This window comes from Coturnix japonica, chromosome 2 (genome assembly GCF_054131305.1).
Source record: "Coturnix japonica strain WE chromosome 2, WE-NBRP24, whole genome shotgun sequence".
NCBI classification, from domain to species: domain Eukaryota; kingdom Metazoa; phylum Chordata; class Aves; order Galliformes; family Phasianidae; genus Coturnix; species Coturnix japonica.
This window is the reverse complement of record NC_140664.1, coordinates 113,383,548-113,398,398: the sequence shown is the minus strand read 5'-3', so window position 1 is coordinate 113,398,398 and position 14,851 is coordinate 113,383,548. Positions and strand designations below refer to the sequence as shown.

The window sequence follows — 14,851 nt, the reverse complement described above, 5'->3', positions numbered from 1 at the left end:
AATAGGAATAACAAAAATAGTAGTGGTTAGTGAGGAAAATGTATGTATCCGGGCAATTGACAGATGTCTAGGGACAAAAAATGTCATTAAGCATTAATGGGAACAACCAGTGTGTATTGCTTATAGTAAGCTGACAGGCAGTACCTGGTAGCCATGTTTGTCCCTATGGCATAGATATCACAGAGCTAATAACAGCCAAAAAAAAACCATGCAAAAGCATAAATGCTGGCAGAAAAAGAGGCTGAGATAAACCCTTAATTTTAGTTTCTTTTGTGAAGAAAAATTAAGTAATATCAGTATTATGGTGAAGTCAGAAAAGGGACCACATAAGGCAGCTCGTCTATCTTCCTTAGAAAAAGAGCTGTGGGATTTCTCTTGAAGAGCTGGAACAAATTCTTAAGGAGGGAGGTACAAATTTACTTTGTGTTTTCCTTACAAGGAAATGAGGATCTGGGACCTGATGAAAATGAAAAGCTATGTATAGCACTGCTGCCTTGAATATTGTGTGCAGTGCATCTGCAAGCTACACCTGCCTTTGCTAGCCCTGATTGAAATTGTGCTTGTTCAGTAATTATGTACTTGACAGCTCAGCATACAGTCACCACTTCTTAATGATGGCTTCTTACTCATCCTGTTGTACTACATCAGCATATTCTTCTTCAGTACATCAGTTTGGTTGAAAAATGCTTCAATAAAATTATAAACCAGTTGCTTTAGTATTTCACTTTGGAAGGGAGCTGCAAGTACTTGGTAACTGGCCTGATAGCTCCAATTGGACTCCAGGAGTGTTTATGTATAGACAGTTTCCCTTCCTCTGTGGTTTATCCACATTGGGCACAACCACCACTGTGACTTTATGTGACTTTGACAGACTTGAAGTCTTCATCACAGCTGGAAAACACGGCAACACAACTGAGTGCTCTGAAGATATCAAAGTCTGGGGGGAAGTAAAAGCCACTTTCAGTCCAGTGGAGAGGCTTACGGTGTGGTAATGATGAGAATATGGTAGAAGAGAGGCTAGAATGGTACTGTGATTCTGTTCATTGCTACGTGACAGCCTGGCGTTGGGAACAGGTAACCACTTTGAGTGTGGGTATCCATGGAGCTGAGAGCCTCAGCTTTTCTGAGTGATGGAGCCCCAAGCCACTTGGAGATAAGATAGAGAGCCAACAGTCCACTGAAAGCCAGGTGTAACAGGGGATTTGTTGAAAATTAGATGATATGTTGTCAGGGAAGAAGGGGTGCAATGAGAAAGTGGGGAGAATGTCCAAGTGATGCTCAGGAGATGGTAGAATGACAGCACTGCAAGTGCAGGGAAATAAACTGTAAATGTTTCAGCATGGTAACTATTAAAGATTATAAAAATAGGCACTGTACTTAAGTTACTTAACTGCCTAAAAGCTTTTGTGACAGTAGAAAGGAGATTAAAGGAGAAAAGGCAATCAGAATCCAAAATCTTTTGGAGTTGCTTTGGCTTGTATTTGGAGTGAGCATCTCTTTCACTGCACTGGAAGCCACAGAGAAAGGAAACCTGCAGCTGAAGACTGTATCTTGTCAGAACCTCTTCTCCCCAGAAAACTGCCAGAGTTTCAGCTGGTACATTTCTGATTCCATTAAATATGTTTAGACAGAAACTTTACCTAGTTGTCTTAGCAACTAAAATCACTACATTTGTCTTCAGGATACAGTAAGTGTAGGTTTTTAAAAGAATTTTTAATTTTAGCAGGTGGTAACAGAGTATGTTCTTTGTGGTGTTTTTGAGTGCTATGGAAGAATTTCTGGTTGTGTTTTTGAAGTTAAAATTATTTGAATGGTAATGAATGGTTCATGTGTGCCCTCATGTAAAGTCAAGACCTCTTTTGCTCAAAAGCTTCAGGTGTATGTTTTAATTATTATTGGTCTGTAAGGAATAGTATCAGGAGATGTGTAACATCTGCCTGGCTTTACCTGGAGGTTGTGGTTGCGTCTTTTGGGAGTAATGGCCTTGGCATTACAGATGCTGTCTGGGGTTTCAGAATGTACTTTGAGTTCAAACAGGAACAACAGTAGAAAATGTTGTGTTAACACTGCATTTGTATAAACACAGCAAGACTTCCAAACGCAATCAAAGCCAGCTGAACGTTCCTTTGTGAACTGCATTGACCAGAATAGAAAGAACACATTTAGGTGTTGTGGTCATTTTGAACTACCAGCTGATACAGGATTTTAAAACTCCCCTTTTCATTTTCTTTCCTGCTCCAGATGAAAAAGAGAAATTTGAACCCACAGTCTTCAGGGATACTATTGTCCAAGGCCTCAATGAAGCTGGGAGTGACCTGGAAGCCATAGCCAAGTTCCTGGATTCAGCAGGCTCACGGCTTGATTATCGCCGCTATGCTGACACTCTCTTTGATATTTTGGTAGCTGGCAGCATGCTTGGTAAGTTGCAGTGTATCTGATGCAGAATTTTGAGGATTAGCCTTGCTTCTTTGGAGAAGCTGTGGAAATAATAAACTGCATTAGAATTGTTATAGTCTAAATACTTTTTGGATATAATGTCATATAACTTCCCTATAGTTTGTTGCACCAAAGTACCTTGGGACTTGACAGTGTCAGGAGGCATATATAACAAAAAATGCATAGTGATCTGTGAAGCCTTCAGGCTGAGCTGAAAGAGCATGTAAATGCAATACTAAACAAAATGAGAGACACCGACTGTGGGAAACAGGAGCATATGAGCTTAAGGAGATGTCATACAGCACTCCAGGTTATTAGCTACTGCAAAGTTTGCTTTGTAGACCTTGCAACACAAGCTAGCTAAAGGAATTGAAGGATAACAAGTAGTGCTTTGTGGATGTTCATAGGAAATTTTCCCCAGGCATCAATGGCAGCATGGGAAAATTCCTGAACTTGTGCCTTCCTCTGAATTTTGGGTAACTTGTCTCTTTTTAATGGTCACATTGGTTTGATTACTGCTTCCTGCTCTTTGTTTTGTTAGATGGAAAGATATTTTTTGAAAGTCTTAAGATAACGCAGGAAACAAAAGCCAGTGGAAGTTCTGTTAAAAAAAAAACCACCTCTGAACAAAATAAGTCAGGGGAACTCCAAACAAAATAAGCCAGGAGAAGGTTTTTTTGGCAGTATTTGAATGTTTACTTGGAGTTAAGAAAGTGTTCTGAAGTCTTTAATTTAGTAACAGACTTCATTCTTTTATCTTTGGAAATTATTTGCATTATTATGGTGTTTAAAGTAGCATGTAAAGTAAGTGTAAGAATTTTGCTTCAGCCTACACGTCCGTGATCCTACTCATTGCTCTCAAAAGCAGCTGAGATTCTGTAGTGTGACCTGAATTTCTCAGTCCTTTAAGGTCTGTGATCTCAGATGCAGCACCAGCCAGCTGTCCATTCTGTCAAATGGCGTTACAGCTCCATAAAACATGTGTAGGTTTCTCCCTCACTCATTCCTTTTAACTCAGCTGTACTGATCCTCTTTTTGCCTTTGCTTTCTTTTAGCTCCTGGAGGCACACGCATAGATGACAATGACAAGACCAAGATGACCCGTCACTGTGTATTTTTTGCAGAAGAAGATCACGATGCCATCCGAAACTATGCTCAGGTCAGGATAAGAAAGGGCTGGTTGATTACTGTTTTCCATTTATGAATCGAGAGAGATTATAGTGGAACATCTGCAGACTGGCTAGCCTGCACTTGACTGGTTTCAGGATAATTGAAAGTTCATGGAGCTAGTCTGCTCTGATGTAATTTTCTAGTAACAGAATAAGATATCTAAGATTTTCTGATCACATCTGCGAGCTCTTTCTTCTACAGAAAACGGTCTTACTTTTTATCAGTCCACACTCGGGTTCAGTATACTTTAAGACATAATCCTTACTAATTTTGTTTGCCTTTTCTACGTGCAGCTGTTAAGATTTGCAGAAAATAGTTTTAGAAATACAAAGTATGAACAACAGAAAAACACACCTCAAACCTCCAACATATAGTTGTGTGGCAAGTTAGGAATTGGGCAAATGTTGAAAAAAATCTCTCTGAGGACTTTAATTTCTCCTACATATGTGCCATGCAGTTTATTTTCAAATTAAAACATGGCTTGCACAAATAGATCAATGAAATTAACACAAATAATGTAGTCTAAAGTATTATTGAGGACAAATTAACATTGCATTACTTTTTGATACGAGATAATTATGTGAGAAAATACAGTAAGAATTGTAAGTTTTCAGCTCATGTACAATTCTGAATACAGGTAGAGTTTCAAAACAAAATTCACTTTTACCACTGAAAATCCAATGTCAAAAGTACGTTCTTTTTAAAGAGCAAGTTGCTGTTGGGGTGTTGAAGATAGTAAGCAAAAGCATAAAGACTACTATCCCTGTAAAGGTATTGAGAGTGACAAGTGGCTGAGCAGCCGCATGGTTGCAGCTAAGAGGATTCTAGGATCAGAATCTGCTTCAGTAATAAAGACTTGCTAAATAACACAAAGCACTTTTTAAAATATATCCTTGATGGTCTGGAGAAGTGAAATATGCAAACTTCTGGAAAGAAAATATTATGTATATTGTGTTATCTTTATAATCTCTTTAAAAACAGGGCATTCTGCTCTAGGAATGTTATTTGTGATAAATGTCTGTTATTAATAAAAGCATTCATTCTGTCTACTTCAGTTTTAGTGTTTTAGCTTCTTGATGATAAAAATCAGCAGAATAAGGTCTCTAGGGACAAATTTAATATTAAAATATTGCCTGCTGGGAAACAGAAAGGTTTCAGGATCTGAAGCACTAGAATTTTGAATGTATTTTCTATGTTTCAAACCAAAGGTCACCTAATTAAGTCAGTATGTTGTAATTAATGCCTGAAAGGATGTGTCTTTTTGTATACCTTGTCAGCTTTCATGCATAGTTAGAAATAGAGCTTGTATTGCATTCCTCTTTTGGGTACTTTCTTAATCTGGCTTCCTGTGAGCTATAGTAGAGTGTTTCTAGTTGTGGGAACAAATTAAAGATAGAAAGGTCTTTAAGAGAAGGCCAAGGGGTAGTGATGATGCATTAGCAGATTATTTGCTTACAACATGTAGCTAGTCATTTAGAAGGACTTATAAAAATGCACATTATATTGGCTTACATTCCATCTTATTTTATTACACTTCTGTTTGTCCTTACCTCTTACTATGGACACAACTTCCTATTTCATTGCAGTTTTCCTTGTTTCAAAGCCAAAATAGTACCTTTTAGGATGTCTGAGTGTATTTTGCATTGTCTGAAAAATGACTTAAAACTTTACTTCTCTCATCCAGCTTGATGATAATGTCATATTTTTCTTTATACAAATCTTTTTGCATATGACAGTGAGTCATTTTTGTGCCCTTTGTACAGTAGTAAGAGCAGCAACTTGTTTATTTAATTTCTTATCTCTCACTTCTTCCATCTGAATGCAGCCTGCACCTGTGCTGCTTCTGCTTTCATAATCTGTGGTCACAAGCTGAGGAACAAGTGGTGAAAACTGGAGAACAAGTGTTTCCAAGAACATAGTAGTTGTAAAAGCTTTGTGGAAGCTTCTTCTTTTTGCCTTGGCAGTAGTGAGTTTTATTCTGTGTTTTCATGCTAGCGGATTTAATAGAGATCCTGTCTGCAGTGAAGATAACCAGCAGTGCTGCCTTACTGCCTCACTCCATTGATAAACACATGACAGATTCACCAGGGAGAGAGCTGCATTATCCTATATTTGTTAACCTCTTCTTCCTCCCACTTTCTTATACTTTTTATCTACGGATAAGGGTGTTAAGGAGAGTGGGAATGATATTTTGAAAAGTAAGAAGAAGAAAAGTTCAAGCTGTAGTCAGTTCTGATTCAAGCATTTTTCTATAAATCGGTGTTACAGAATTCATGTTTTCTACATTTGAACAAACTAATAGAGGATGTTTCATGGTAAGTCATGTGATGTGCAGTGTAGCAGATGATGGCAGAGATGTCATGCTGCTGGCTGCTGATTTCCTAGAAGCAATGTCTTTATTAATGTCTAAAGGAACATTAGTATGTAAGAAGCCTGTGTTACTTTCTCCTTTCCTGTTGTGGAGACATTAAAATGAAAGTCTCATCATGGTTTGGCCATTTTTTGGCTAAATATTTATTTATTTTCATTATGATTATTTATTTATTTAAATTATCCCATGTTTTTCCTTTAGGTCTTCAACAAGCTTATCAGGAGATACAAATATCTGGAGAAAGCATTTGAAGATGAAATCAAAAAGGTAATGTTGGTGACAGTTTCTTTAAGAGTTACTGTTTGTGTTGTTATTGTTTTTTCTTTAATATAATCATATATGTAAGTTCTGCTCTGCTGTGTATTTTATTCAGCTCTGCTGGGAAAGACAATGGAATCTACAGTTGGCAGGGGTGGCAGCTTTAGTCTGCAACTTTAGCTCCGTGGGAATGCTGCTGGTACTGTTTGATCTAGAGTAGTTCTGAATTAATGCTTCCTTCGGTTGCTTTGACTAAACTAATCTTATTCCAGGTTTTTCTGTACAGGATTTCAGTATAGTTCTTAATGAAAGTATTACTATCTTGCTAATAGATCACGTTTATGTTTTGGTTGTTTTTCCCATAGAATAAATGCAGATGTGCTGTGCAGAATGGCACTTGATGCATGAGTATTGAATTGCTTCTGTGATACGGAATGTGTCCTAACCACTAACTTCAGTATTTGAGGCCACAGATATGTGCAAGAGAAGTCAACACTGCAATGGTAGAGCTCTCAGAGTTTGCCTGTTATGGTCGAGTGGATGTAGTGGGCGTAAATAACTGTTTTGTGGGTTTGAATTCTAAGGAAATGGGAGAAGCATATGTAGGAATATTTGAAAGAAGAAATATGTATTTAGAGTGCTTTAAATTCTTAGTAACAGATGTAAATACTTTATTCTATTTTTAATTTGGCCTGAGTAAATAATAAACTGTGCTGTGTTGTAAGTTAACAAGCTCACTGGTATTACCAGAACCTGTCTTGTGACTGAAGTGCCGTGTTTGTTAAAAATGTGTTTTCCTACGATCTGAATATCAGTAGGATCACTGCAGGGGTCAAGTGAGGATAAGTCTGGAGTGTGATGCCTCACCACCACCTCCTGTGGCTGAATGAATTTGGCTGTTATTTATACATTCTTGCTCATACAGGAAATTATTTTTGCACTTGTGACCAGCATGCCTTCTAACTGATTCTGATTGCTCAATGCATCATTCTGAAGACCTAAATTTACCTCTGTTCCCACACAAATCTAATGTTCTTGCTCTTAATTACTATAATCATTGACATGAGAAACGCTGACTCACAGCATTCAACTTTCAGAGTGTTCTGCATATTAAACAAATGTCATGTCAATTCAAACCACCTCCTCACTCTCCTGTAGCTGGCTTGATTTTGAATCCTTTAAGATGCTGAGAATTCACTTGTCACAGCAGTGACAAGATGAAACCATTCAGCTCTTCAACTGAGGAACAAATGCCAATAATCTAAAGATTAACTCTATGCTAGTTTTAAGACAAAGCAGTAATTTGAGGTACGGTTTGGCTGGAGTCCTGAAGTCTCATGTAAAGCTGATGGAAGAATCCTGGCCTTGGCAGCATGGGGCTCAGAAAGGACTTGTTCAGCTTGCAGGCTACAAACATGAGTGTTATGTACATACTTTGTGTATGATTCTCAGCATCAGATTACATCTTGCACGGCAGACCACAAGAGTGGGTTTGCACACTGGCCCTAGGATGGACTGAATTTTTCTGCCTGTCCATCAGTTGCCATCCTTAGCTCTGTGCTGTTGTGCGAATCACAGTGTGGTTTCTGAACACTTTGACTTTGGACATGGTGCTGTTTATCTGCCAGTGCTGAGGATGGTGTGGGGAAGAGTCCTTTTAATACTCCATGTTGCAGAATTAAAAACAGAGATGGTCGTAGTGTAGTTTTGGGCTTGTGTGATGCCCTTTCACTGTCATTGCCTTAAAACTCATAAACGTTATTTGTAGTTGCATTCTTATCTTCTTCCTCCCTGTTTTTGTGAACTCATACTTGAAGTGTCCGTCTTCTGATGATGGTACTGAATTTTTACCTGGTTAGTGCTTTTAGTCAACATGTGCAGTAACGTGCATGCACATAAAGAGGGTTATGTGGTAGATGTATTAATACTTCTGGAAGGGATTTCTACACCTTCAGAGGCTGCTGCACCTTGACAGCTCTTAGAAAAGCAAGAGTGACTACTAGATGTTGTTTCCATAATCCCTGTCCCAGAAATCATTTGGTTTTTTTTCTAGCAGATTCACTAGGCAGGGGGAGCATTTTGGGAGAAATGAGCTCTTCTCACAGAAAGAAATTGGGCTGAAAACAAGGCCATACCAGCAGTTTCAGTCTGAAGAAGCAGATGGTATCAGTGGGACTTCTTTCAAGAGGGATTGTCTTAAATGGCAGTATTTACCACATGTATTTTAGTTCATCATTTTATCTCTAGGGCAGCATTATTTTCCAGTACCTTTTGTGCCTGCTTCTTGCTTTCAGCTATTTTTTTTTTTTCTGAATTCTCTTCCCTTACAATTGTGAATTGTTCCCTCTCTTAATGAGATACGCAAACTGTGCATCCAAATGTTTATATCGTAATTACTCTGTGCAAGCAATTTCAGCAGAAGGAGATGATGTTTGAGTGCATTGTTTGCCTGCTATTTTTTAATGTGGTTATCTTAAGTTCATATGAGTTCTATCCAGTCTCTGTTCCTGCTTAGACCTGTGATGGTGTTTTGCTATAACTTAGGTAAAATTGTCAGTTCCAAATATGTGCTCATCTTTTCTGTACATTTCTGTTCAGATCAGTAGATGAAGTCTGCACTATTATTAGCTGTCCGTATAGGCCTTATCAAGAAGAATTCTGTATAGTTCTTGCTTTTATGAAAATAGTGGTCAAGTATGGATTAGTATTTTTTGGTCTTAGCGTGGGTAAATACGTAGGGTGCTCTGAAAGTAATGCTTCTTGTTTATTTCCCTGTAAACTACAATGGATCCAAAGAGCACAATAACACTGGTTTGATGGAGCAAATTCTTGGCTACAAAATGCTCTTTTTCAACACAGGCACCACCATTGGCTATAGCAATGAACATGAGCCTGCATACCATGCTCATGCATATCTGCACTAGTGAAGGTGGCCTGTTGTTTTACAGTGTTTCACCACTCATTGCCTCACTATGCTGACATCACTGTTTGTCTGTCACACAGCAAGAAAATGTAATGGGATGTTGGCAGGAAGGCTGAACCTATACTGCCATACCACCAACATCTGCCTCTGAAATTGTGGGCCAATGTAATAGAACAGGAGGCATTACTCTTGCAGCAGCCCTTGTGCTTTTTGAGTCACATCGGGGTATCCAAAGTACTAGGAGAGATAAGGTTCATTCTTAGTGTTCCTGTTTTCCTAATGAAAATAAACATACATTGATTTTGAAATTAAGAAATATGAGGAAGATAACATTTTGACACCAATTGTGAAGTTAATATAGATGCTTATGGTCAGCTAAAAGTGATCAGGTATGCACTATGATGTTAGGTGGCTTCCCATTGCTGACAGTTGCTGTCAAGGCTGTCTACATTTGCAACAAACTGTCAAGCACAAAAGCAACAGGCCACTTCAGATAATGATAATATAAAAAGATACCTTGTTTGCTGTGTGCCTAGAATTCATTAACTTTCACTATTAAGATTTTAATACTGCAAGAGAAGGGTAGAAACACTTTTGTTTGTTACATGCGTACCTTTTATGATTAGAAGTTGTTACTAATGGACTTCTTTGTGAAAGAAAAGTAGCACAGAGCAGCATATCAGGTCTAGTCTTGTGCTTATTAGGCGTTTGAAACTCCCACTAAAATAGACGGGAGTTCTTATAACCGCGCTAGAAATATAGAACTGTGGGCCTGAACTGCATATTTCATGCTTAGAATCTGGCTGTAACAAAAGCAGTAATACCAGTACTTGACTAACAGCAGGGAGGAATCAGCCTGGAACATTTTGTGGTTGCTTTGCTACTGTTCTGAAGTAACTTGAATGTTTTGTGACGTTCCTGCACAGGTTTGTAATAGTGGTGGTAAAAGAAGAGCTCTTAATCAGTAATACAAAACCTGTAACAACAGCAGTGAGCTAAGTGTTCTGTTTTTTGAGATGATTTCTGAGGGGGGTTATTAAAGGCTTTGATTTGTCTCATAACTCAGTCCTCCCCTGAATTACTTGAGAGAATGGAATAATATCCTTGAGCAGCAGAAAATGGCATGTATTAGTTTAGTAGAGCTACTTTTCAGACATAGTGAAACAAATTATATTGGTAGCACCAGCAGTACTTAAAGCAGTGAGGGACCTGTTGGAAGGCCTTGTTCCTGCTCAGAAGATATTGCTGTTGGGTGAAGGTCAAAGAACATTATAATTTAAATTCATTCTAAGAAACTTGCTTGAAAGCATGTTTCAAAGAAAAGGGGAGAAGAGGAGGCTGTGAACTTTGTGAATGTATGATTTCATGTCTTCCAGATCATTCCAGGGACCTGTACAGGCTGGAGAAGTAGGCCCATGTTAACCTAATGAGGCTCAGTAGGGCCAAGTGCAGGGTGCTGCACTTGGGTTGGGGCAACCCCAGGTATTTGTACAAACTGGGGGAAGATCTCCTGGAGAGCAGCCCTGCAGAGAGGGAGCTGGGGGTTCTGGTGGATGAGAAGCTGGAGATGAGCCAGCAGTGCTTGCAGCCTGAAAGGCCAGCTGTGTTTTGGGCTGCATTAAAAAAGGGGTAGGCAGCAGGGGAGAGGGAGGTGATTGTCCTTCTCTATTCATCACTTTTGAGGCCCCATCTGAAGTACTGCATCCAGGCCTGGGGCCCCCAGAATAGGAAGGACATGGAGCTCTTGGAGAGGGTCCAGAAGAGGGTCACTAAGATGATCAGAGGGCTGGAGCACCTCTCCTATGAGGAAAGGTTGAGGGAACTAGGCTTGTTTAGCTTAGAGAAAGCTCTAGGGAGAGCCTTCTGTTGCAGCCTTCCAGTACTTGAAAGGAGCATTTAAACAGGAGGGGGAATGCCTGCTTACGAGGGTGAATAGTAATAGGACAAGGGGGAATGGTTTTAAACTAAGACAGTGGAGGTTTAGGTTAGAAATGAGGAGAAAGTTTTTCACACAGAGGATGGTGGCACACAGCTTGCCAAGGGGGGCTGTGGATGCCCCATCCCTGGAGGCATTCAAGGCCAGGCTGGATATGGTTCTGGGCAGCCTGGTCTGGTGGTTGGTGGCCCTGCATGTGGCAAGGGGGTTGAAACTAGATTATCATTGTGGTACTTTTCAACCCAGGCCATTCTGTGATTCTGTTATTGTACAATTACAGATTTCTCAAAACTGGAGTGGACAAATGTTTGTTCTTCTGTTGGAATATTCTTGCACCTTGGGCGGCATGTCTCACTTTGTGGTTGCACTTACCAGTGCTGCTTCTTTCGTAGTCTGACATAAATTGGTACAACTCTGTTGATAGTCATTACTAACACAGCCCAATGTAAGTTATGCATCAGGAATTAATCAGGACTTGGTTTGTGGCATTAAGGTAATTTGTGTGACCACTAATCCAAATCCTTACCCATTGCTTGTATGGCAGCAGAAGGAGTTAGAGTTAAGTGGGCTCTACAAAATTGTGAAGTTGTTCCCTCCTCAGTCAGTCCTGTTATCACTGCTTACAGTAACTTACATTAAAGATCAGATGGTCTAGTTAAATGTTTTTTCTCATGCAGTCATCTTCTTGGTACAGTACTGTTGATTAAAGCTGTGTAAAGAAAGCTTGAGTTCCTAAGCTTCCAGCCATCTTTTATGCTAGGATTACTTTGAATTTCAGAATTTAAGTTGATTTTCCCATGCAGAGTAGCACTGGGGTTCTTTTACCTGCACTATTGTACATAGCAGATAATTTCTACATTTGAAAATACAGCATAATGGTTATTTCTCATCTTTGTATTTAGAAATTACAATTCCATTTGTCTGCACCCCTTCTTTTGGTTGAGTTACAGTTTGTTGAAATGAAATTGCACTTTTAAGATTTTTCTCTCTTAGTATTTTTTCTTTTGGGCTGAAACTGTATTGCAGTCATTTGGCTGCATCCCGCTTAAAGCCAAGTGACACGTCTGTGACTGAATCATTCAGCCTTGTGTAAGCTATAATTTAAAACTGATGTTATGTAAGTACTACCGTATGAATAAAAAGAGCTGTTCTGTTTTGTTTGCTGGTACAGAGCAAAGTTGGTCATACAACATCATGTGTCTTTTAAGAACTCACTTCATTAGTTACCCAGATCTTTAAAATACTGCACTCAAATCTTTACAGTTAATGATGGACTCTGGATATCTTGGAGAAGAGCTGTCACTGTCTGTGGTAACATACAAATACAGGGACATATTTGATATTCTGTCTTTTGTATGTGTAGTTATTACTAATGAGGTACAGTTAATGTGGAAACTGGGTGCAGTTTTCCCATCAAAATGAGCTCCTGTGCTTTGATTGCATCTGTTGCCTTCTGGAGAAGGAAAAAAAAGGTGTGGTAACAAATGGAATTAGCAGAGTTAAGTGCTGGTAGCTGGAAATAGATGTGAAAATTCTTCTTTAAGTCCAGAAATGTGCTGTGATCCCTTCCATGAAAGAAGAATGTGGAGCTTTCTCATGCTGTTATTTGCACAAGTGATAATGTACTTCCTTCTGTTCTAAAATCTAACGATGTGAATTGGCAGGCTCCTGTCAGCCCATTGTAATCAGCAAGCCTGTGTTTCTCAATAGATCTTTTAATTTCAGTGAGCGTTAAGCCTTTAGCGATTATTTTTATTTCACCATGTGTATAACACTTATTTGCAGAAGACAGGCCTCGAGTCATTGAGTAAGACAGCATTCCACACGCTTGCATCCTTATGGAAATTCTGATTAGTCAATGGAATGGCACTGTGATGCTTTAGGATGGATTTTGATGTGATTGCTTGAAGTTACAGAAACAAAAAAAATTAACTGTCCATGAATATTCATCTCTACCTCTTACTGTTGCCAGTGGTTCAAATATATGTTTTTTCTTGTCTAACCCACAGCTCCTGCTGTTCCTTAAAGCCTTCTCTGAAACAGAGCAGACAAAATTGGCGATGCTTTCTGGGATCCTTTTAGCCAATGGGACTCTTCCTGCTACCATTTTAACAAGCCTCTTCACTGACAACATAGTCAAAGAAGGTAATTTTCTATGTGACCTTTTATCTCATAGTAGTTTTAAGTGCAGATATATTCGGTTTTGCCATATATTGTATGTTGGAAGCCTGTCACTGTTCAATAAGCAGTGGGATTATAAAGCAGAAGCACATGCAGACAGCAAAGGCCAGTGTACTTTCTGAGATGGCAGTGAAAAGTAGGATAACAACAACAAATAGGAGAACCAACGCAAATACAAGCCTGATATGTGATGTCTGTTCCTTAGTTAGGCTGCTACTGTGGTTGGTTTTTTTTGTCTACAAGTATTGCTGATGTCCTGTGAGTGTGAAGTGGGACACAGAGCACATACAGGCCAAATGGGTATTGCAGAAAGGAAAAAATTCACACCCTCAGTTCTGCCACCATAGCAGTAATGGTTGCTTGATAACTTCTCCCGTGGACTCATCTTTACTGTGTAATGAGTAACTAATCTTTCAGTCTTAGGGTGCTAATGCCTTTTTGCAACAAGATCTTTTTTTGGTGTTGAGAGCAAGGGAGGGACTGGGTGAGTTGTTTTGTTGCAGGCTTTTTTGAATAGGGGAACGTGTGGTGTTTCCTCGCTATGGAAAGTTTCTATTCACTTATAGTCTTCTACCTTGGAGTCTTTGTCAGACAAACGTTTGAAAAATAATATCTCTGTTGATTCCTGACTGCTTGGAGTAATCACAGATGCACTGTCTGTGTTGGACAGCTTTCATGAAATCCTTTTTGAAAGTTACTTATTAGTTAAATCTAATCTAAAAAAGATTCTAACTGCCCATTCTTGCATGTAGTATGCATCTGTTTTCTAAATGCTGCAGAAAGAAAAGCCACAGCTGCTGTTTTGCTCTGTCATCACCCACAGCTTTTGGGAGCAGAATTAAAGTAGGAGAAAAATGCAAACAAAAGTACTAATCACATCTCAGTGTGACGGGAGTGCTGTGTTTTTAAATCAAATTCTGTTTATGGATATGGCAACATAAGATGCATCTAGAAACTCAAATTTTTAACGCTCAAGTAACTGGTTATATTTTATACTTGAATATTCATGCAAAAATGCTAGAAAAACTGCATTCATGTTGTAAAATGGCATTTTTGGGAGCTCTAAACATTTGCTAGAATTTACAGTCTTCTTTATCTGTGTATTTAAGTGTATGCTCATGCTAATGCAAATGCAAAGAACACACTGGGGATAAACAGTAAAATGAATGGATGAAGTTGCTTTCTATCAGTGGGCTTGATAATGGATTTTAAAAAATAAATAAATAAAAGCCCTGGAAAAAAAAGCACAGCTATTTTAGAGGAAAAGACAGTGGCAACACATGAATAGTCTAGAAAATGATTTGAAAAAGTACATAGGGCGGAGGTACTTGGTAGCAAAGGCAGTTCTGTTTGATTTCGCTCATCATCCCCATGGTCTGAGAATGAGTGCTTTTTTGTTGCTGGCATGCTCATCTGCAGCTGGTTGGACTTTTTGCTGTTCCATGCTTCCTTTCATAAGGAAGTAGCATGTGACCTAACAAGCTGCAGTGTGGATCTTACTGACATCTAATAAAAGTGCTTCTAGCCAAAGTCCAACACGTGTGCTACCAGGCACTGCTTGCTGAGAGGTGCTGCT

The 14,851-nt window shown here is 39.0% G+C and overlaps 1 protein-coding gene across 3 annotated transcripts in view; it reads left to right on the top strand.

Annotated features, from left to right (window-relative positions):
* The window catches only part of BZW2 (basic leucine zipper and W2 domains 2), a 51,712-nt gene that overhangs the window by 23,194 nt on the left and 13,667 nt on the right, over positions 1–14,851 (top strand). For all 3 annotated transcript variants that reach the window (XM_015853747.2, XM_085538518.1, XM_015853744.3), the window contains exons 3-6: positions 2,242–2,418; positions 3,492–3,595; positions 6,179–6,244; positions 13,104–13,239. In XM_015853747.2, the coding sequence (XP_015709233.1) occupies positions 2,242–2,418; positions 3,492–3,595; positions 6,179–6,244; positions 13,104–13,239 (483 nt within the window). The remainder of the gene's footprint in view (positions 1–2,241; positions 2,419–3,491; positions 3,596–6,178; positions 6,245–13,103; positions 13,240–14,851) is intronic.